Source organism: Bos taurus, chromosome 25 (genome assembly GCF_002263795.3).
Source record: "Bos taurus isolate L1 Dominette 01449 registration number 42190680 breed Hereford chromosome 25, ARS-UCD2.0, whole genome shotgun sequence".
Lineage (NCBI taxonomy): Eukaryota > Metazoa > Chordata > Mammalia > Artiodactyla > Bovidae > Bos > Bos taurus.
In genome coordinates, this window is record NC_037352.1 from 25,647,756 (window position 1) to 25,671,071 (window position 23,316).

General features: G+C 42.6%; 1 protein-coding gene across 2 annotated transcripts in view; it reads right to left on the reverse strand.

Annotated features, from left to right (window-relative positions):
- The window catches only part of XPO6 (exportin 6), a 107,066-nt gene that overhangs the window by 27,170 nt on the left and 56,580 nt on the right, over window positions 1–23,316 (reverse strand). Inside the window, exons 8-12 of one of the 2 annotated variants that reach the window (XM_024985303.2) lie at window positions 20,380–20,506; window positions 15,704–15,813; window positions 6,717–6,825; window positions 5,184–5,273; window positions 3,976–4,045 (exon numbers count right to left, since the gene is read on the reverse strand). In XM_024985303.2, coding sequence (XP_024841071.2) covers window positions 3,976–4,045; window positions 5,184–5,273; window positions 6,717–6,825; window positions 15,704–15,813; window positions 20,380–20,506 — 506 coding nt within the window. Of the gene's footprint in view, window positions 1–3,975; window positions 4,046–5,183; window positions 5,277–6,716; window positions 6,826–15,703; window positions 15,814–20,379; window positions 20,507–23,316 lie in introns of both variants that reach the window. The other variant, XM_002698080.7, reaches the window with a different exon arrangement.

A 23,316-nucleotide genomic window follows, 5' to 3' on the forward strand; every position in this document is an offset into this window, starting at 1 on the left:
TGGCTGAGGCTTAGTTTCCTCCTCGCTCCCATCAACAACACAGAACATCCGCCCAGTGGAGCCTGCAGGTGAGGACACTACGACACGCAGGTTTCAGAGACAGAAGGTACCACGGCCACACCAAAGCCCAACCTTCCATAAACCACGTTACCCAGCAGCTGTCTAGATAGATGTCCCCTAAGCCACACCCAAAGAACAGCCCACAGGACTTGCCTGGTGGTCCAGTGGTTGGCACTTCACCTTCCAATACAAGGGATGTGGGTTCAATCCCTGGTCGGGGAATTAATATCCCATATGCCTCACAGCCCCACTCCAAAACAAAATGAAACATAAAATAGAAGCGATACTGTGATAAACTTAATAAAGACTTTAAAACGTTCCATATCAAAAAAAAAAAAAACTTAAAAAAAGCACAAAGAACAGCTCACTGGAAAGTCACTGCCCTGGAAAGAAACACATTAATGTTAAAGGAGGTCAGTGGTTAAGACTTTGCCATCTAAAGCAGTGGGTGTCAGTTCAATCCCAGGTCAGGGAGCTAGGAGTCCACATGCCTTGGGGCCAAAAAAAAAAAAAAAGCCAAAACATAAAACAGAAGCAGCTATGTAACAAACTCAATAAAGACTAAAAATGGTTCATATTAAAAAAAAAAAAAAACTTAAAAAAATAAATTCAGTCTTTTTTTGGGGGGGGCGGTGGACTGGGCAATAAAAATATAAAACTTAGCACTTAAGTTATTCCACTCTGAGAGAACAAACAAGTCATAAATGAACCTAAGCAGAACCAAGAATTTAAGTCCAAAAGTCTGTATCATAAGCAATATCTTAGGCAGGGAAGTCTGCACGGCTAAACAAAAAAGTTAGCAGGACTGCTTGGAGCAGAAATATTGCCCCAATGGGGGAGGATCTCAGTGAAGAGTGGCAGAAGCCAAACACCTACAGGACAGACCCTCCGGGACATTTATGGACACACACGCAGCACCAGGGGCACAGTGACTGATGAGGGGATGACGCAGACCACCAACAGTGCGAAAGACGGAGCCAGGGCAAAGATGACTGCCGGGCAAAGGAGGCACGGCGACGGCTTGTTTTGCCTTGGACTTTACCAAGGAAGCAGAAGCAGGGGGATCAACAGAAGCTGCGTAAAGAGTAAGACTCCCAGGAACTTCCCTGGGGGTCCAGTGGCTAAGACTCTGAGCCCCTAATGCAGGGGGCCTGGGTTCGATCCTGGTCAGGGAGCTAAGATTGTACCTGCCTCACAAAAGTAGCCAGGGGAAAAAAAAAAAAGTAAGGCTTCCATCACTCCAGAATTCAGGCCAGGAGAAGGTAAATGCAAATGAAAGGAATGAGCCCTACCCACTGGGGAAAAGAACGTGGTTTCTGGTAAGAGGCAGTAAGGCTGACTAATATAGCATGAAGGTTATGTGAGGGGTAAATGACCATGGGAACCAAGGAACAAATCGTACTCAGAGTTTCCATTTTTTAATAGCCTTTGCATTGGAAACTTGGCTTTTGCTTCATCATGGATAAGAAAGCTCATTTTAAAACAGGAAATAAGTATTTCTCTGGCCTGAGAGGTTCTGTCCCTTGAGTATATGCCCCAAGGATCAGTGCTTGGGATGAGGTTTAGAAATGACCTGAAGAGCCAAGCGTACTGTGAAACTGACAGTAAATGGGCTGCGATGAGAGCGGGCCTACAATACTTCATTTAGGGGAAATCCATCAGATTCTCCTGCTCGGATGAGAAAATCTAAGTTATGAGATAAGCCTCAGAAAAAGGACTTGGGAATCACCGCAGACTGTTACCTGAAGACAGACTCAATGTAATGTTAAAAAGTCAGCTACTAACACTGACTTTAGGTATCTATTCTGAGGGAAAGAGAATACATGCTCAATTTCATCTTTAAGATCAATAATAACTTTTTTAGGATCCTGTGTGTGTGCTCAGTCTGACTCTTTACAACCCTATGGACTGCAGCCCACCAGGGTCCTCTGTCCATGGAATTTTTCAGGCAAGAATACTGGAGCGGCTTGCCATTTCTTCCTTCAGGATATCTTCTCAACCCAGGGATCAACCTTGTGTCTCCTGCATCTCCTGCACTGGCAGGTGGATTCTTTACCATTGTGCCACCTTAGTGTCCCGAGTATATTCTAATTTGAACAAGGGCCCTGAGGGAGAAGCCATTACAGTATGATTTTTTTCCCCAAGAATTTTTTCCTAGATTTTGGAAATATCTGCAGCATCTGTACATAGTCCAAAGACTTCCATGAATGTTGATGGCATATCATACAGGCACATTTGCTTTGAAAAGTAGTCTTTTTAAAGTTCTACAGAAGCTGTTCTTACTCAATCTACACAAATCAGGGTCTAGAACTGGGGCATGCTAAGTCCGTCAACCTCCTGGGGCCCAGCGGACTGTTTACTAGTAGAAGCTAATCTAGTCATGGAAACAAGCAGTCACAGGCCACCAAGAAGGGCAGCCTCACAAAGAGCCTCTTGGGGAGGCTGTGCCACAAATAACAAGCTCATCCAGGCGCTGGGCTGTACCCTGGGCAGCTGTGTACCAGGCTGAAGCAGCAGAGTTATACGAGAGGGGTAGTCGGCCAGGGCCAGGGTAACTCCTGTAAGGAAAACTGTGTGGGTGTATGGGGGTGTGTGTGTGTGTGTGCAGCACAAGTGTGTTTGCAAGCACTTGGTTAAGTTCCTATGTGTCTGTGTATGTGTCTATGTGTGTGTGTTTGTAGCACAAATGTGTTTGCAAGAATGATGTTCCTGGTGCTTTCGGCTGGCAGAATGAATATCAGATTTTGGCTAATTTCAACTTTTTATCATTTCCTAGTATACCCTCCTGGGACTAGCACCACAAGCTATGTAACCTTGGGTAAACTAACATCTCTGAACATGAATTTCCTCTTTTGTAAAACAAGAGAACTGAGATTAGTACTTATACCTCACAGGAGAGTTGAGAGAATTAAATAACAAAAGCAAATAATATGGTGCCTGGCATGCAATACCTCTTCTACAAACAGAAGCTATTATTATTAACAAAATAATCCCAAAATGCTAATCCTAAACCCCCAACTAGTGAAACCTGCCAACAGCAGGCCAAAGCCTTCCCAAATGGCTACAGTCAGAGCCACTGACACAGGAGGGCTTAACAGGCGGTGCAGTGGTAAAGAATCTGCTTGCCAATGCAGGAGACACAAGAGACACAAGTTCGATCCCTGGGTCAGGAAGATCCCCTGGAGAAGGAAACTCTCTTTAGTAGTCTTGCCAGAATAATCCCATGGACAGAGGAGCCTGGCAAGCTGTAGTTCAAGGGTCACAAAGAGTTGGGCACGACTTAGCGACTAAACAACAACGCTGACACAAGAGAGCTGACAATCCCCATGATCAGCTCTACCAGGCTGTCCCTGCAGAGCTGCTCCCAGATCCTCCCGATCCTAAAAGCCAGAGATGGAAGAACACAGCCCAGCAAAGTCCAGGGCTATTTTTTTCCCGAGCTTATCAACTGGTTTAAAGGACACAGAGAAATATTCTAATTGCCAGGGTTTTTAAAAAGTCCTACTTCTTTATGCCAAATTAGCTTCTCTCTCACTGAAACACTGCTTTGGGATATACTGTCACAGCCTCATCCTCTACCTCCCTCACAGCTCCTTTTTAATCATGATTTTTTTTTTTTTTTTAATTTTTTCCTATTTAGAAATTGACAGACAGGAAGCAGTGAGGAGGGGGCAGTGGAGAAATCTTGTTCTGACAACACAGAAGGCAGTAGTTAAGTATTAGTCCACAAGGTCTCAAAGAGTCGGGCACGACTGAGCGACTAAACAACAGTAACACTGACACAGGAGAGCTGACGACCCCCATGATCAGCTCCACCAGGCCGTCCCTGCAGAGCTGCTCCCAAGTCCTCCCGGGAGGATGATTTTTCAGAATCTTTTATCTGAACGTTAAATTAGAAAATAAAAGACAGTTTACCTGACCCTGAAGTAACTATAAACTGCTGTAACCCCAGATAAACTTCTAAATTGTCCTGAAGAACTGGAAACTGAAAGAAACAAAAGATTAAAAGAAACATAAATGCGAATTTTAACAGCACTTCAACATTGAAAGAAGTATCTCTAGTGGGAGGAGCAGGATAAAAAACTTTTCTTTGGGAGCCTTTACACGCAGCTAAGAAGAGGTGGCACCCCTCAGCACCTCCCACCCCCAAGGAGTCTTCTACAATTAAAACCATCAGTTAATATTTGGAATAAGAAAGAAAATAACACACTAGTTCCATACTTTTCTAAACAAAGCACTATGATTATTATGACAGTTACGTCCTTAAAGGAGGATATCAAGCCCCCAAATGATCTATACTTTCTAGAGATCTAAGACAGGACCCACCTCCCTTCAAGTCCAAGGAAAACCCTGCCCTTGGAAAAAAAGCACAGTTATGCCTTACAAACTGCATGACAGAGTGAAGAGACAGCCAAATTATTTGGAGTCAGTTTGCCTTACTCATTTAGCAGACAGGACCTTCATAATCAGAGCTCTATCTTTTCTTCCTAAAGCTGCTAACTCACCATTAAGATAAAATTAAGACGTTACTGTGACAGGTCCCCAAGAAAGGCAGATGGCAAAATAAGATGGCACTCTCCATGAGAAAACACAAGACACAGCTGGGCGGTGCAACGCAAACCCGACCCCAGTGAATTATCCTGCCTTTAGAGGAGACATGGACTAATGAAATGCCTTCAAGTAACAAGCATCACTTAGTGAATGAAATCAGTCCTTATGACTAAGGATTCTGTGTTCACATAAACATAGATAGTGCCCAGCAAATAATTTGCCAACAGTTTTGTGAGTTTTACAAAGGCTAACTTTCCAACAGTATAATTTTTATAAATAAATCTTCCATTTGGCTTGGCCACTTGTAAGCCACTGGTGAAAGCATAAAGGCATCAGTAAAATTTATATTATACCCAAGAGTTTAGGAAAGAATAACAGAGCTTCCAAAAGCTCATTTTAAAATACTGGGAGGAAATGTTAAACACATTAAATCCAAGGGTCGGTTATCCTAATTATTATTCTCTGTTTAAAAAATATACATTTTATAAGACTGGTGACCACAAAAGCCTTACTACTCATGCTATATGCAGGGAAATAATTAGGCTCTTCATTCCCCTCCAAATGGTGCGTACCAGCGTTGAGAAGGCGTGTGTGGGAAGGAGCTCCATCACTTTGGCCACGACCTCCAAGCTCTGGCGTAAGTACCGCTGCCACTCTGTCTGCTGCTGCGGGGCAAACAAAGAAGGATCAACTCTTCCCAGAATGGCAGAGCTCATCAGCTTTCCTGCCAACCTGCCCCCCACCTCAAGCCCACTCTCAGACGTAAGTATGTGAAGAAATAGTAAACCAGGTTATTTGGTACTTTAAAAAGGCCAAGCTAAAAAAATTTTTTTTGATCCAATGAATTAATGTCATAAGAACCTGGTTCCTCAAAAAGTAAACAATTCACACAGAATGACCTACTTTTCTCTGTCATAGGAATAAGAGATTTTAAACAGTGACTGGTAAAATAAATGCTCAAGTCCCCTTTCCGTCATCCCAGCTATAGGAATTTGTCATTCATTACCTTCTGAGACAGCCCGTTCCCGAGCTTATATAACCGGCCACACCAGTGCTACACAAAGTATGGTCGATGAACAGGCAGCATGGGCATCTCCAGGGTGGGGGTTGTCAGAAATGCAAATTCTGTGCCATGCTCCCCCCCACCCCCCCCACACACACTTCCTGAATCAAGGTCTGCTTAACAAGCTCTCTCACAGTGACTCTTATTCAGGCTAAACTATGAGATGCACTGGCTTACATCAAACAGGTAACAAGAAGTGAAGCTAAAGTCTACCAAGTGCTACCAAGCACCTATTACCCACCAGGCATGTGCCACTATGCCCACGTGTGCTGCCCTCAGCACGTGGCCAACACAGGTCGGTTCAGACATATCCTTCCCCTTCTGGGACATGTGGAAATTAGACCTCAGAGAAATTCAGCGACCAGACTGCTACCTTCTTCGTACTCAAGGCTGCACAGTCAAATCTAGGCCATCTGGTTCCAAGCACAGGGCTGTTTCTAACCCAGATATGGCTATCCTCAAGGTCTTAACCACAGCACAGTGGCTGCTATTCTGAGCCATAACAGTGACTTGAAAATGTTTAAATGCATGGTGGTTAAGAAAAAGGAACACTGGAATTGTATCCTTAAAGACATTTTTCTTACCAACATGGGGCATGCCAGCATCAATAAACTCAAGGTTGATTTTAAGAGATATGAGTTTATATTAATAAGATATAATCAAAAGAGATGTCCTTTTATTCTAGCCTTATCATTTAAGTATCTCTAACTATCCCTACCAGTATCCAGCTAGCTTAGATTTGTTGCCCAGAATGTGGGTGCAAGGCAGGGGAAAATAGGTGGGATGCCAAGTTTTTTCACTGTATGCATGGTTTCTTTACTTACATCTCTAGTCCATATAGGTAAATGCCTGTAAAACGTTTTTACAGTTCATAAACCCAAATCGACCAGCAGAATACAAGTTTCAAATGTGTAACTCAAACCGTAAGACTGCTCTGGCTTAAAGATGGTCTCCAGAGCAAAGAGCTATGGGTTCCAAGTCTGCATTTCCATTCATACCACAGCATGGCAAGGACTAAGGCCAACGAGGCTGTGCTGCTTACATCGTCATCCAGAGTCTCATCGTCCAACTCCTCCAGCTGGGCCTGGTTGTATCTGAACTGGATTCGATTCAACACCTCCGTCAGCAAGAGGACTAGGGCATCTTCGTACCTGTGTGGCAGGGAGAAATGCAACATCAGGTGAAAGCAGGCTTTTAGCCTAGGATTTCAAAAAGGCCCCCTGCATTCTGCAGGGAACGGTGTCTCCACTGGACTACCGCACACAGGAAGCATCTAGACTAACAGTTTATGGACTGGCCAACGTCATGTGACAGGGGACAGGAGCAGGGGTGTGGCTTATGCAGCTACGTTCCAGGCACCTTCTTGTATGATATCCTTTGTCTCTGGTAGCAATTTTTGTCTTAAAAGTCTATTCTGTCTAACTTAGTAGTCAGCGGGTAGACAATCTGCCTACAATGCAGGAGACACAGAACATGGATTCACCCCTTGAGTAGGGAAGATCCCCTGGAGGAAGCAATGGCAACCCACTCCAGTATTCTCGCCTGAAAAATCCCATGGACGGAGGAGCCTGGTGGGCTACACCCCAAAGGGTCACAAAGAGCTGGACATGAATGAGTGACTAAGAATACCCCCCCACACGGTGTAGTTACCCTAGCTTTATTTTGGTTATTGTTGGCATGGAATATCTTTTCCTATCTTTTTACTTTAAACCTATTTGTGCCTTTAAAATCAAGTAGGTCTCTTGTAAGCAACATGAAGCAGATCATGTATTTTTAGTCCATTCTGCCAATCTTTGCTTTTTAACTAGAGAAGTTAAGCCTTTATATTTAATGTAATTACCAATAAGGAAGGAATGACTTTTGCCATTTTGCTATTTGTTTTCTGTGTTTTATCTTTTATTCCTTACTTCCACTAGGACTGCTTCCTTTTGTGTTAAATAGATAGTTTTGAGTGTACTATTTTAATTCCCTTGCCATTTCTTTTACCATATATTTTAAAGTTTTTTTTTCTCAGTGGTTGCCCTGAAGATTATAAGTACTATATATAAATATCAATTAACTCAATGATTTCATTTTTTTGGCGGGGGCGGGGGCAGCGCTGCACCACATGGCTTGTGGGATCTCAGTTCCCTGAGCAGGAACTAAACTCAGGCCACGGCATGAAAGCCCAGAATCCTAAGTACCAGACCACCAGGGAACCCAATGATTCAATCCTGTCAACATCTGTGAGAGGTAGGTGGTATTACTGATACTTCTCTGATGAGTAAATTATAGTTAAGAGAAGTTAAATCAACTGCCCAAGGTCACAAAGCTAGCTGGTGTGAACCCAGGGCTCCCTAACTCAACACTTCATGTTATCTCTACACATAAACCACCAACAGGCTTTGAGCCTGCTCCACCCATTCCCCAAAACTTCAATTGTAATCAACCTTTAAGAACACTTAAAGCCGAAAAGAAGACATGGAAAAAGTCTAGGGACACCCTAACCCCTTGATCTGTCTAAAAATAATTTCTCAAAGAAACATTTGGAGCCAGAGGCTTGGATATTTCCTGTGATAAGAATCTAACTCAGCACCAAAGTTATATGTAATAGTTGCTACCACAAGGGCCAACAAACCACTAATTTTCAAGAACAAATCATGTGGCCTAAACGTCTGCCTTAAATATTTCCTGAAATGTTTCTATGAGAACTTCAGGGCTGGGCCCACTCAGACCAAAGCACCCACCCTGGTGGTTCAACTCCCAGCGCCAGTCCACTCTCCATATTCTGTGATGCTGGGACTGAGACCGTGCACAACACACTTCATCTCTGCTTGTTGGACTCTATCAAACACTGGAGGAAAACTGAACAGCAAAGGGACCCCACTCTTCCGTGGGCTTGCTGTGCTGGCAGTGTAACCCCAACAATGGTCCCCAGGCAGTAACAGCAGTAATAACAGGTTCCAGCTTCCAGCTTCCACACTCCCCAAGCCAGCCCCATCACACCCTCTCTCTGAGGTGCCAATAGGATCCAGGTCACAACCTCTCCTCAAAGGAATAAGTCCCAGCTCCCTGGGGCCCCTCTTCTGAGCTGTGGCAACGGGGGGATTCCCTCCCCTCAGAGATCTGACCTCTAGCTGCATGGAGGCCGTCTCTCTGATAGTCAATGTCCCTGACACCTTTCCGTTGTACCCCTAGCCCTAGGGATGAAACTACTTCCTGTAGTTATCATCTATGTTGTCTCAGTATTCCCTTTTTGCTTTCTACTCCTCTAAAATTTGTTCAAGCAATTTCCTACATTGAATTCTTGAAATAAATAAGTGTAATTTCTGCTTTCCTGACAAGACTCTAACTTATCAATCTTATACCTCATCTTATACCAGGAATACCAGGACAACAAGAAAATCAAAGCCAAAAGGTATCCAATACCAAGACCAAGTACAGTCCATTCAGTCTAAGAGTTACAACCCCTGTACTGAGACTGTAGATACGGTCTAAAGACTACTTAAAAATCCTTCTGAAATGTCACATTTCAGAGTTCTGTGGGCACAGGAGCTCATTTCTTCATCAGAGACAGAGATACTATCCCCCCTCAATCCCTCAAAGAGTCCCTCATTATTTGCAAATAACTTAACAAGCTAGACAAGATAAGTAATTAAGCATGATGGCCCAGAGGAGAATGTTGGCAGAGAAAAATCACTAATAAAATAGGCAACATCTGTGGGAAAAGTTGCAAAAAGAATCAAAATCCCACTTCAGTAGACTTTAGAAAAAGGCTAAGTTCAAACACTTGCGCCTGGAGCTTATATTTGTCATCTGCCTACCCAACACTCTTCTTCCCCAGTAAGAGAACACGAGGCCCTGATACCAAATGAAAGACTACAGTTCCCAGTCTTCCTCTGCAGACAGGAGTGGTCAAGGAAATTTTAAAAGAAGTTATTTGGTGGGGCCTCTGGGAAAGCTGCTTTTGTCCAACCTCTCCCCTTTACTCCTGCTGGCTGAATCACGGGTGTGATGTCTACAGATTCAGCACCCATCTTTGACCATACAGTGACTGTGGAGATGGAAGTCATGCCTAAAGCTGGCAGAACAAACACGTACAGGGCTCTAAAACAGCTGACATACAAAAAATGAGGAGACACTGAACACCCGTCAGGGAAAGACAATCAGCAAACTGTCACAGATGACACAGATGCTGGAATTATCGAAGATTTTTAAAGCAAGCTATTATAAGCGTCATTCTTGAGGGTCTTCAGCTGGAGGGTGTTTTAGACTGAACTGTGTCCACTCAAAATTCGTATGTTGAAGCCCCCAACTCTCAGTATGACTGTATTTGGCGATAAGGCCTGTGAAAGGTAATAAAAGTTAAGTGAGATCATAAGGGTGGGGTGGGCCTTAATTACATGAAAAGAAAGAGACATGAGGGAGTGGAGTGTGCTCACGCTCCCTCCTCCCCATGCAAGCACAGAAGAGAGGCCATGTGACGACATGAAGGGAAGGCAGCGTCTGCAAGCCAGGAAGAGAGCCCTCACCAGAAACCAAATCCGCCAGCCCCCTCGTCTATGACCTCCATCCTCTACATGTAAGAGAAAATTAATTTCTATTGTTTAAGGCACCCCGGTCAGTGGTATTTCATTATGGCAACCCAAGCTGGCTAATCGAGAAGGTAAAAGATAATCAGAAAGAAACCTGGGAGCTTCCCTGGTGGTCCAATGGCTAAGAACCTGCCTGCCCAGGGCACCGCAACTACCGAGCCCCCAGGCCACAGCTAATGAAGCCCGAATGCTCTAGAGCCCGTGCTCTGGAACAAGAGAAGCCGAGGCAAGGAGCAGCTCATGCACCACAGCTACAGAGTAGCCCCTGCTTGCCACAACTAGAGAAAAGCCCTCGCGGCAATAAAGACCCAACACAGCCAGAACTAAATAAATAAAATTATTATTTTTTAAAGGTTTTTCTAAAAAAAAAAACCTGCCTGCAAATGCAGAGGACACGGGTTCAATCCCCGGTCCAAGAAGATCCCACACGCCATGGGGCAGCTAAGCCTATGCACCACGACTTCTGAGCCCACGAGCCACCATTACTGGACTCTGCGTGCTCTGGCGCCTTTGCTCTGCAACAGGAGAAGCCACTGCAACGAGAAGGCTGCACACTGCAAAGAAGAGCAGCGCCCAATCACCACCACTAGAGAAAGCAACAAAGACCCAGCACAGCCCCCCAAAATTAATCAGTTAATTACTTAATTTTAAAACAGAAACATGGAACTTCAGAATGAAGGGAAAGCATGAGAACTGGCAGATCTCTGGGTAAATATAACAACTGTTTCTCTGTTGATTCTCTTAAGATCTTTAAAATATGAATCTGGATGAAAGCAAAAAACAGAACACTGATGGGATTTTCATTGCTCACAGATGGAAAATATAGGGCAACCTCAATACAAGGAGAGAGAGCAAAAAAGTAGTGAGGCTTCTATATTACACTTGACGTGGTAATATGTTAACTCGAAAAGTTAAATATATATTCATTTTAATATACAGAGCAACGACTTTAAAAACTCATAAATACAGTCACTCAGTAGATACAGTGAAAGGGAAAACTAAATTTGTGTGAAATTAACAGTTGTCGTTTAGCTGCTCAGTCATGTCTGACTTTTTGCAACCCCATGAACTGTAATCCATCAAGCTCCTCTGTCCATGGGATTTCCCAGGCAAAAATACTGGAGTGGGTTGCCATTTCCTTCTCTAGAACTAACAAAAGAGTCTCAAAAGAAACGAAGCAAAAACTGATAGAACTGAGAGCAGACACAGACAAATCCACAATTTTACTTGGGAGAATTCACCCCTCTCTCAGTAACTGATAGAACAAACTAGATAAAAAGATAACATGTAGAACACAATCAATCAATCTGATCTAACATATCTAGAACACTCCATCCAACAATAGCAGAACATACACTCTTTCAAGCACAATGAATAAGCCCCAAGAAGAGCAGGTCATAAAACAAATCCTGACAAACTGAAAAGAACTGAAATCACACAAAATATGTTTGCAGATAATAATAAACTAGAAGACAGCAGCAAGAAGACACAGGGAAAATCCACAAATATTTAGAAATTGAACACCAAAGAGGAATTCTCAAGAGGAATTACAAAATAAACTGAATGAAAAGGAAACTAAAACATATTAGAATTTGATAGATAAAGCTAAAGCAGTGCTCAGAGGGAAACTAAGAGCATTAAATGCTTAAATATACAATGGAAATGAACCTACAGATCAGTGTGGCTCAAACCACAAATGTGATTTCAGAAGCACCCCAACTTCTTCTGAGAGTTAAATAAAATGTTATGTTAAGGCAACTACATAACAGCTGCTTAGTAAATGTATGATGAATGAAAGAGAACAAATGAATCAATATGCAGGCAATGAACAAACAAACCTACAAGTCAGATAACTACAAAGCACTGAAGCACAATCCTGGATAGCTTTTTCAACTCAGTGAAATAACTAAGATCCTATTCACTTGCTCTCTGGGGCAGTCAACAGCATGAATTTCATGTATGAAGAGCTAGAAAGCTACTGGAGCCCTGACATAAACCTAGTTAATACCTTTTACTATCAAAATGCTGTGTGTCACAATGGCACTTCCTCTTTACTAAGCAGAAAAACCCGCTCACAAGAAAAGGGCAGCAAGTTTTCTCACGCCTACCCACATTTGTTTACAGTCCAATCTAATGTCACCTGGAATCCCTAGCAGGTCTGTGGCCAGCACTTGCCAGTACTCTCATGACAAAGGGGTTCACAGGACATGACTCAGTAACTTTAGGTTGCTTAACACACTTCAAGTTTCCTCATCCTCCTGTAAAAAGAAGTTCTACCCAGGTGTCTCCCTACACATTGACAAGCACAGAGAGAAGGAAGTTAGAGAAAGAGAGACAAAGGATGAGAATACTTATTTACTGAACATCTACTATCAGCCAAGGTACTTTACACACACTGGTTCATTTAATTTGCTCAAGAACTTGTAAAGTAGGCACAACCATTCCCAAAGTACAAAGGGGAAAAGGAGACTGAAATTCAGGTCTTCCGACACCACTGATTCAAAATGGCAAATCTGGACAGTGAACCCCACTGGCAATCAGTTCAGCTGGGTGCACTACAGAACATTTATCTGTTAACGATGCGACTCAAGTTCTCCAAGCCCCCACCAGCCCTGAACAAGAAATTCTTGAGCATCCTCATTGAGCAAGGAACATGCGGAGCTCCAATTTCCAAACTCCTAGGACCAAAAATAAATCTATGTACATTTATACTTCTAAATTTGTAGCCTACAAAGCCTACCACTTTGTTGTGAGGAATGATGCAAAACCTATAAACCACAAGAGACAGGAACTGAATGCTGTCTCTGTGACTTAACCACACCTACGTCTCCCATTTAAGACACCAAGAAAACATCTGACTACTTCCTGCAAGACCAGTTGCTTCTGAAATTCTGGTTCAAGTCACAAAAGCCCCCTGCCTTCTTTCAGATATATTTTATCAGTTGAAAAACATTTGACTGCATTGACAAGCTCTTCACTAAAAATCAATGAGGTAATTATCTGTAGCCAGTGCTCTTTATCAGCTGCTTCAATATATTGGGATCTCTAAGATAACCCAGAGCTGTGGTTGCCAAACTTTGAAAACTTTAAGATTTTTTGAGTATGTACTTCTATAAATATGCTCCCTAAGAGGTGACAGGAAACACAGAGTTCAGCTATTTTCTTTGAGCACGCAGCAGACTGCCTTGAACACCATTCTTTGTAGTCTACTACCTTTGACCACTAGGGGGTGTCAGACTGACAAGCTTCCCCCAGATGATGGTCACCACTAACGGCATAAACCAGACGAGCTTTTGAACGTTTGGGTTGTTTTTTAAAAGTATGAAAGTGTTATATGTGTATTTTTTTTTTAAGTCATGAAAAATCAGAGAGCCTTATTTAGGATAATAATCCAATGATCAATGAGAAAAATCCCTAGTGTTTAAAGCGGTCAGCCAGGACCGCTGACAACTGTGAAGACAGATGCCTGAGCAGGCAGGCCGGTCAACATCTGCAAGTGGGCTGAGGAGTCTCTGTTGTCCAGGGGTCCTGTCATTTAACTCCACAGTCACCACCTCAAACGACAGCAACGTCTTCGATGACTTATTATTACTGTGTGGTCACTACTGTGACCATCCACTGAGTGCCTCACATGTGATCGACACTATGCCTGTTATTTTATATGCGTGATTTCCTGAATCCCAGCCATTCTGCAAGAGGTATTAGTATGCTCGTTTTGCAAGAGGAAATGTGATTACCATATGACTTGACCAAAAGTAACACTGCTACCATGAAGCAGAAAAGGAATTTAAACTGCACCACTGCTCCTTCTATTGGTGCAATAATCAGCGCAAGTATCTCTCAGTGGAACAATACCGTATTCTCCTCACCTAAAGCACATTTGTACTGTGCTTTTAAAAGCATTTTCGTGCTGATCATTTCCTCAGCTTATTCTTCCAAAAAGTCTGAGCGATGTGAAAGAGCATCTAACCACTTAAATATAGCAAAATCAGGCACAGTCCCAGAAGCAAAGGATGCGACTGCTCAGCATACAAGAAAGAATCTGGCGGAAGCGCCTTTTCTTTGAAGAATCTCATTCAACAACACAATTACTCACAGTTGGCAAGTTCACCAAAAACAGGATCTACTGTTGTGTAAGAAGGTTTCTGATACACAAATATACTACCCAGAACCACATGTGACCTGACACCATAACAAGCTGGAAGCTATTTTGCAATCATAAAAATAGTTTGGGAAATGAAAGTGCAAAAGCTTAAACTTGGAATGCAAATACCGTTTAGAATTTTAAAAACTCTTCAAGCCTCAGCGATGGAAAGAGTTTTAAGAGGTTCAGTCCAACTCTCCCCAGATGGGAGTTCTCCTCACCACCTCCATTTGGCCCTCTCTGCTGCTGCTGCTAAGTCGCTTCAGTCGTGTCCGACTCTGTGCGACCCCAGAGACAGCAGCCCACCAGGCTCCCCCGTCCCTGGGATTCTCCAGGCAAGAACACTGGAGTGGTTTGCCATTTCCTTCTCCAATGCATGAAAGTGAAAAGTGAAAGTGAAGTTGCTCAGTCGTTCCCGACTCTTAGCGACCCCATGGACTGCAGCCTACCAGGCTCCTCCGTCCATGGATTTTCCAGGCAAGAGTACTGGAGTGGGGTGCCATTGCCTTCTCCTTGGCCCTCTCTAGGAGAGATGTATTCACTGTCTCCACCATCCACCACTGATACTATTTACTGAGCATTTGTAGTGTGCTGAACACTCTAGATATATTAGCTTCAAATAGTTACATATATAAGGACCACAGTGTACAGGAAACATACTTTCTGCCTGCAAACAAGAAAAATGGTCTTGAGAAACGTGGGGAAAAAACATTTCCCCATTTTCTGTTTCTAAACTATAACAAGAAGTACAAAACTAATTATCTCTGGATAGTGGGATTATAGACAACTTATCTTTATTTTTCTATCTTTGCTAGTTTTTAAAATAAATACTTTTTTCCCTGATAAGTATTCATTATTTAGGAAATTTTCAAGCACATACAAAAGAAGTGAGGATACAATGAACTCCAAGTTCCTACCAACTAAGTTCAACATCACTTGTCAACAAATGGTCAACCCACTTCCCTCACTAGCCCCAGGGAATTATTTTAAAGCAAATCTCAGACATCATATCATTTCATCCAATAAATACTTCAACTTATATCTCTAAAGTAGGGGTCATGGAGGAGAAGGGGCCACAAAAGCATTATCATACCTAAAAATTTAATACATGTTACTTTTTTAATCAGAAAAATGTTTTTAAAAATGAGGTATCTAAGGGGAGAGAAGAAAAGAATGCTCAATGGCATTACTACCTGAACAGCGTAAGTGACTCGGTTTCACTAAAGCGGTCTGACTGCGTGGCGGACTCTAGGCCACAAGAGAAACTGACCAAAATGTCTATTTCTAGTTATTGATGTTTCTGTGGTTTACCTGTTGAGAACTGCTTCCTTGTCTCCCAGACGGCTTTTAATTTTACTTGTCAGATAGTCCAAAAAGAGCGTCCAGATATCCAAACAAGAGAAGTAACCTTCATGAGTAGGCTATGGTGCAAAAGAAATCCAGACAATGAAATTACTTAATGCAACTACTCCTTAGAAACACACCCACCAGTGTTTACTTCCACCAGAACGCTACAACTATAAGCCTAGGTTCCCTGGACTTCTTAGTAATAACCACAGTTGGTGTCTTTTATTTGGTCTTCACGATTGGGCCCTGTTGAATTAACAAGACAAGGTTACCACGGAACATATTATTAAGGAGATATTATGCAGAACAAACCAATTTACAAAATAAGCCGAGAGAACACCTATGTTGAACTCTGAGACTGTGATGTGGAGAGTTCTCACTGATCCTCCAATTCAAATCTGCTTCAGAGAAAAAGAAATTGAGATCCAGAGATATGTTCAATGTCAGGGATAGGAGCAGGTCTCTTTACTCCCCCAGCCAATACTCTTTCCACTATGTACTATTATAAAACAAAAACTAAGTTTCAGAGGCTTCTAAATGACAAGTTTACACATGTGAACATTAGGAAAGAAACACTTGCAGTCTTCCTACATGACAGACTAAGTGAGCACGTTAAGTCTGACCCACAGGCTCCGGCTCATCTGCAAAGTAGATGTGTCAAACAGGCTAACAGCAACCTCTCGCCTGAGTTTTGATAAGGACAAAGTGAGAAGACAGCAAGTCTTTATAGGGTCCTAGAAACTGGACCACTGCACTTTCTCAGGAGTTTTGCTAAATCCAGGCACTCTCTTCTCCAGTATCCAGTCCTCCTCATACACATTCAGTTTCATGTGTGGCACCCCCGCCCCACAATCCCTTATGTATCCCTTCGAATTCTTGCTACCTACAAGAACTCCTTGGATTTACTTGTGATTACTTCATTCAACTACATCATTGGTAGCAGGATTAGATATGGCAAGAAATAATAACACGATCTTCTTAGATCAGCTTCCTTCCATTTCTGATCCAAGAAAATCCAGAAGTTTACCTGGGCAGGTATGAAATTTGTCCAAGAGGTAACTTACAATGATGGTGGTGGTGTACAGTGAGAGTTCTATACCCAGGCTGAGTCTAATAAGACAGAAAAGCTATAAACTTAAAAAATGTGGCAGGGACTTCCCTGATGGTCAGTGGTTAAGAATCCGCCTTCTAATGCAGGGGAATTGGATTTGATCCTTGGTCAGGGAACTAAGATCCCAGATACTGTGAGGCAACTAAGCCTGGGGGCTCTGGAGCCGGTGCTACACAACTAGAGAAGCCTAAGTGCCACAACGGAGAGCCCGTGCGCCACAGCTAAGACGTAACACAGTCAAATATGTAACCTTTTATTTTTTAAAGTGGCAGACGCCACTCATAATCCACAGGGCAGCCCTGGAACTAGACTGCTAACAGCTCAATCAGGACCACTGGCAGGGCCATCCTCAGAGCACAAAATGAATTAGAAAAATAAGCAGGGAAAAAAAACACAATAAGCCATGTGGAAATAATATGGGTAGCCTGTGGACAGGCACTGACTGGCAGCCAGGAGATGTAGCCTTGTCCTGGCTGTAGTGTGCTGTGCTTCCTATCAGGAGCTTACCCAGTCACCCTTCCTTGACTTGAAAAGCAATACCTATCAGCTCCCTCACCAAAAAACATAACTGATGCATGTGGCTTTTGAGAAAAGCGAAGAGCTAATGGCTATGTCAAAGTGCTTCACGATTACACACGTCTTTCTCATGCCTTTGAATTGAGGGTTTACTATGTGGCTTGAGGCTGGAAGAAAGTTGGGCAGATACACCCTCTTCAGGACCTGAAACACCATGGTTCACATCCATATCTACAGGCCCCACTGTGAGGCCTCCTGTGCTGCCCACAATCTGGCCTTTGACAACTGCTCTGGGCACAGAAGGCTAAGGTCATAAAGATGGATGGGCTGACCGCACTTTTGGTGTCAACTCTGCAGAGCCCTCACAGACTCCTTTCTAAAATGTACCCATACTCAGATTTACTCATCAGATTCCAGAGCCAGTTAGTCACTAAAGACTAACTGGCAAGCGCCTTTAGAAACTAATGATGCCACTTCTCCTTTCTCCAGGGGATTTGTTTCCATTTGCATTTGGTCTATTTGACCTTCACAACAGTCCTGGAAAACGGAGAGATATTTTTCTTCTTTCCATTTTACAGACTAAAGAAACCAAGGCTCAGAAGTAAAGTCACCTGCTAAGGTAACAAGATAAGGAACAAAAAGAGAACTAGAGGACTTCCCTGTGGTTCGATGTTTGAGAATCCACCAGCCAATACAGGGGACACAGGTTCAATCCCTGGTCCAGGAAGATTCCACATGCCACGGGGCAAGTAAGCCCATGAGCCACAACTACTAGGCCTACATGCTCTAGAGCCTGTGCTGTGCAATGAGAAGCCCTTGGCCGCCGCTAGAGAGTAGCCCTCACTCACTACAAGTGGAGAAAGCCCTCGTGTGGCAAGGAAGACCCAGCTCATTCAAAAATGAAAAAAAAAAAAAAAAAGATGCCCCCCTGCAGTCTAAATCCTTAGAAATTTAAAAGACATGTCCAAGGACAGAGGCCTATTAGAAATAACCAGAGCTCAAACACTCAAAGAAGTAGTCATTAGACATGCATACTTAATACTTAAAACATTTTTTTAAGCTTTCTTCTATAACATGTATCTTTAAAAGATCCCATTTTACATAGAGAGCAAAGCTATATGACATTCCATTCTGTTTTCCCAAATAAACCCCTTCTTTCTGCCCCCAGCACTGGTTCCTTCTCTCTCACATCTACTGCACTTACTCTACAGTATCAATCAAAGCCTTCCTTCTCTCCTGATTCTCTTTCCAGTTTCTCCCATTTCTGATATTTCTCTCCTACATCCTCACCCTCCTGTATCGCATCACCTCTCTGTCCCATCTTAGCCCTGGTGAGCTCAGCTGGCTTCCTCCTAGCTCTGCGCTCATTGGCCCCTCTATCAGACATCTCATCAATTCTTTAACCTCCTCCTCCTCCACCCATGCCCTTCCAAATCCCCTATTACATTCACACACCCCTCCCGGCCTCCACCCTTGCCTCTCCTCTAGCCTCATGAAGTTACAACATGTTTCAAACCACCAAAATGACTAGTTATAAAATCAGATGCCCTCCCTGACCTAGCAGTTCCATCCCTAGTACACACCAACAGAAGGAGTTATGCATGTCACCAAAGGCAGGCACAAAAACGTCTGCTGCATGATTCATGACCACCAGAAACCGGAAGTAGCCCAAACCAACAGTGACACGGCTTCTAATGACTTCCTATAAAACAGTGAGAAAAACTCCTGCCACACACAACACAGATGAAAAACATAATGCTGAATGAAGAAAGTCAAACAAATCTACATTGTATGCTTCCATTAGAGGCGTTCTAAAACGCCTCTGAGCTGCTAAAGTCAGAACTGGGGAGGATCTGGGAAGGACATGAGGGCGATTCTGGTAACATTCTATTTCTTGACGTGGGTGGTGGTTACCTGGGAAATCTTTGTTCATTTTGGGAAACCTCATGAAGCTGTACACGTATGATCTGCACACTTCTTTAGGTGTGTAACCCTTCAACAAAAAGCTCTGGAGGGGAGCAGGGCAGTCTGCACCTTGAGGTTTGCGGAACCTCAATTCCCCTGACCAGAGATTGAACCCAGGCCATGGCAGTGAAAGCCCAGAATCCTAACCACCAGGGAACTCCCCAAAAAGCTCATTTTAAAAAGGACACGCAACAAGGACCTACTGTATAGCACAGGGAACTCTGCTCAACGTTACATGGCAGCCTGGATGGGAGGGCAGCCTGGGGGGAGAATGGATACGTCTTTATGGGTCACTGAGTCTCCATGCTGTCCACCTGAAACTATTACAACATTGTTTATCATCTATACCCCAAAACAAAATAAAGTTAAAACAAATAAAGACAATTATACAAAAGGGAAAAAAAAGACATGCAAATGAGCACAAGTGAAAGGGCATGACTGAAAGATCCAAAACAGCACTGCGATGACGGCTGCCCAAGTCCATGCGTCTACTGAACACCGCTGAATTGTACAATTACAACGGGTGAATTTCTTAACAAGTGAATTCTATCTCAATAAAGTTGCTAAAATATATACAGAAATAAAAAATACTGGGTGACCAGAACTAAATTCTAATGAAGAGAAAGGACTTGGCTTAAGAGGAAATACAATAGGAGCTCAAAAAACAACTGCAGAATGGGGGGAACAACTGGATCCACCAAAACTGAACTCTTGAGAGCTGCACTACCTACCATCTCCTTGTGGGAAGGCTTAGTGACAGCTACAGACTACAGCTGCAGGCCCTGTGGGTTCAAATTGTGGCTACACTGCTTACCAACTCTAAGACCCTCAGCAAGTTATTCTTTGTGCCTCAGTTTGTTTATCTGTAAGATGGGGATGATAATAACACCTACCTCAGAGGGCTGTTATGAAGGATAAAGGGGTTCATCTTCATATAGTAAGCACTAGTAAATGTTCGCAAAATACAATAATGTCCTTTCTCCTCAAAATAACAAAGTGGGCTTCTTGGGTGGGAAAGGGATGGATATGGGCCATTCCAGTGCTTTACCTGATGAAATGTGTACTTGAACAAAAGTGTCAAAAACTCCACCACAGGGAACTGGGAGTAGGACTCGATTCTCCTTAGGTGAACGCTCACAAAGAGCCGCAGAAAGTCAGTAAACTTCTCGATGTAGCTAGAGAAGACAAGAAGACAAAAGGCGACAGTGAGAAACGCAGTCACCTCCTTAGAGGAGAATTCAATTCAATCCAAATTTCTTCAGTACAAAACTATACAGATTTATAACATATTTTCAGTTAAAAATATAAAGGCCTGCAACAATTACCTACAGGTCAGGCAACCCTCCATTCCATTACCACCTGAAACACAGCAGAAAAGCAACTTTAATCCTCAGACACCATCTACTAAGGCATCTTATAAGCTAGCATCCTCACATTTGCTAACTCAGTGTGATGACCCAATTAAAGGGAAAGGAAATGGTACTGAAAGGTCGACGGGTGGATCTGCTGTCATTTCAATGTGGCACGTCTGGAGGGCTGGTTTTCTTTGCTAAGAGGCCAAAATATTAGAACAAATGTGCTAAAAACCCCAAAACAAAGCAAGGCTATACAAAAGGCATGGCATCCAGGTAAGATCTATTCAAGCTTGCAACCGAATGTTCGTGTTTTTCCCCACCCTCTAGCTCTAGTGCTAATTAAACATAGCACATCCCAATCCACTCTAAAAAATTTCAGAAGTAAGGGAGGAGGGCTGTTCGAGCTGGACAAGACTCAGGGACAATTTAGTGATGCTTCATATTACAGATGAGGCCCAGAGAGACAAAGTGACTGGCCCAAGGTCACTCAGCCAGCTCATGGAAGAATGGGACCACCATCCACTCCCAATCCAGTGCTCTTTTCTTTTCACATCACAGGGAGTTCCCATTTCATGTGTATTCAAAAATCATTTCACAGAGGAGTGTGGGTCACAGCTGTAAGGATAAGAGATGTCTGTTATTAAATACACAGCACGTCATCACTCTCACATTTCAGAAACTGTCATTATAAGCCCCTCAATACCAAAAGGTGATTAGAAAATGAGATGGGTGTACCTCCATAAATCACATTTCAGAGACTGATTAAAAAAAGGTAAACCTGGCCTTAGCCAAAAATTATGTTGGCTAAAAGCAATTCTGAAAGTCCTAACTGCAAGAAGCTGGCTTTTTTGTTTAAAGCAAAGATATATTCGATAATAAAGGGGAAGAAGACTAGTCCTGAGAAGAGCAAAACTGGCCCATCAATAAACGTCCCAAATTGCTTCTGGGACCTAGCACCTGAGGGTGACCAATCTGTCTGTGTGGCCGCCACACACAGGCAAGTTTATCTGAAGCTTTAAAAAAAAAATTACTTTGTTTGATAAGGATCATGGGGCCAAACACTTAAAAAACAGTAAGGCACCAATCAACTGTTCTTAGAGATGGGAAAGTACAAGAGAACTTCTCTCTGAAGCCTTCAATCACTCAGACTCAAGAGCAGGAACTCTTCATTCCTTGCTCTGCTTATTACATTTTGACGTGGTTATTCAAAGCTGTCAACCATTTTACTGCTCTTCAGGAAGCTGTACTCAATTCCCTACCACCCATAAAAGAAGAAAGAAAAGTCGTAGGTCATGTAACACACAATCTCATTTTATTTTCATCTCCAACTCAATTTTTAAAAAGAATACAGGCAAGACTGTTTGGCAGCTGACACTCAGATTTTATTTCACCTCATTTTCTTTCCCTTGCCCACCTTCTGGTACAGGTGCCAATGAGCAGTAGAAAGTTAGGGAAAAAAGCAGGAGAACAGAGGCAAGAAACCTGGGGTTAAGTAGCTCCTAAACAACTGAGAAAGGACTTAGCTGTTTAGAATTAGGGGGAAGGGACCCAAGAGCCAGGAAGCAAGCACACAGTATTGTTCATGTCACCTTTCTGCTTCCAGGCACCTCTCAGCTTTCACAGGGCAAGAGGAAGCACAGGATTAAAATATAAAACCAAGAGCACAAAAGTTACATGTGACAAAATCAGTATACATCATCCATGATGACATTTTTATACCACCCAAATGTAAGCCGTAACAGACATTAGACTAAAAGTAAAAGTCAAAACAACTGATATCTGTTTGATGGCTGGTGTAAGCTGCTAGGTTAACTGTTAAGTTTTTTCAACCATATGAAGATACAGCCTTACTTAACCAAAGCTACAAAGGATATAAACATATACAGTTGTGTGTTTGAAAGCTGATACCTTTGAATTCAGATAGAAAGCCATTATCAAATAATGCAAAATAAACCCACATATTACCATATCAGATTATGAGTTCCTTTGTGAATATACGAAGAAACTTTCACAGAAAGCTTGTTCATGATGAACCAAACCAAAATAATCTTACATACCAATTTTTTTCAACTTTAGAAAAACTTGTGAAACTTGCTAAATTTAAAAAGGACTAGAACTGTCTTGACTTTAGGCACTTGACTTTATATCCCACTGCTTACTCTAAGGAAAAGGAAATGGCTTAACTCTGCATAGCTTAACAACAAAAACAAACCACGGAAAATTAATTGAAATACTAACGACTTTTGCTCCCAGGCAATCTAGAAATATTTACTAATTCAATACAATTTATTTGCTTGAAACTTTCTGAATGGTCAACAAAATGTTCTTGATATATACGCTTCCAATTTTCCCTTGTTTTTACACAGCAGTAGCATCACATTAATGAACACTGTAACATTCATAAATGTTATCATCTCTAACGGAAATAAACAATGAGACTGTGCCTCAGCTCACTGTGGAGTCATCTGAGTTCTTAACAAAGACAGGTGAAGTGACTTTAGGCTGCTTTCAAGAGGACAGTAACCAAGAAACACAGATGTCTGCCCACAGGAACATCCCCCTCTCTTCTGAGGAAACCTTGCCAGCGGTGTAAACTTACAATTGTGACAACATCCCTATACACTGCACGA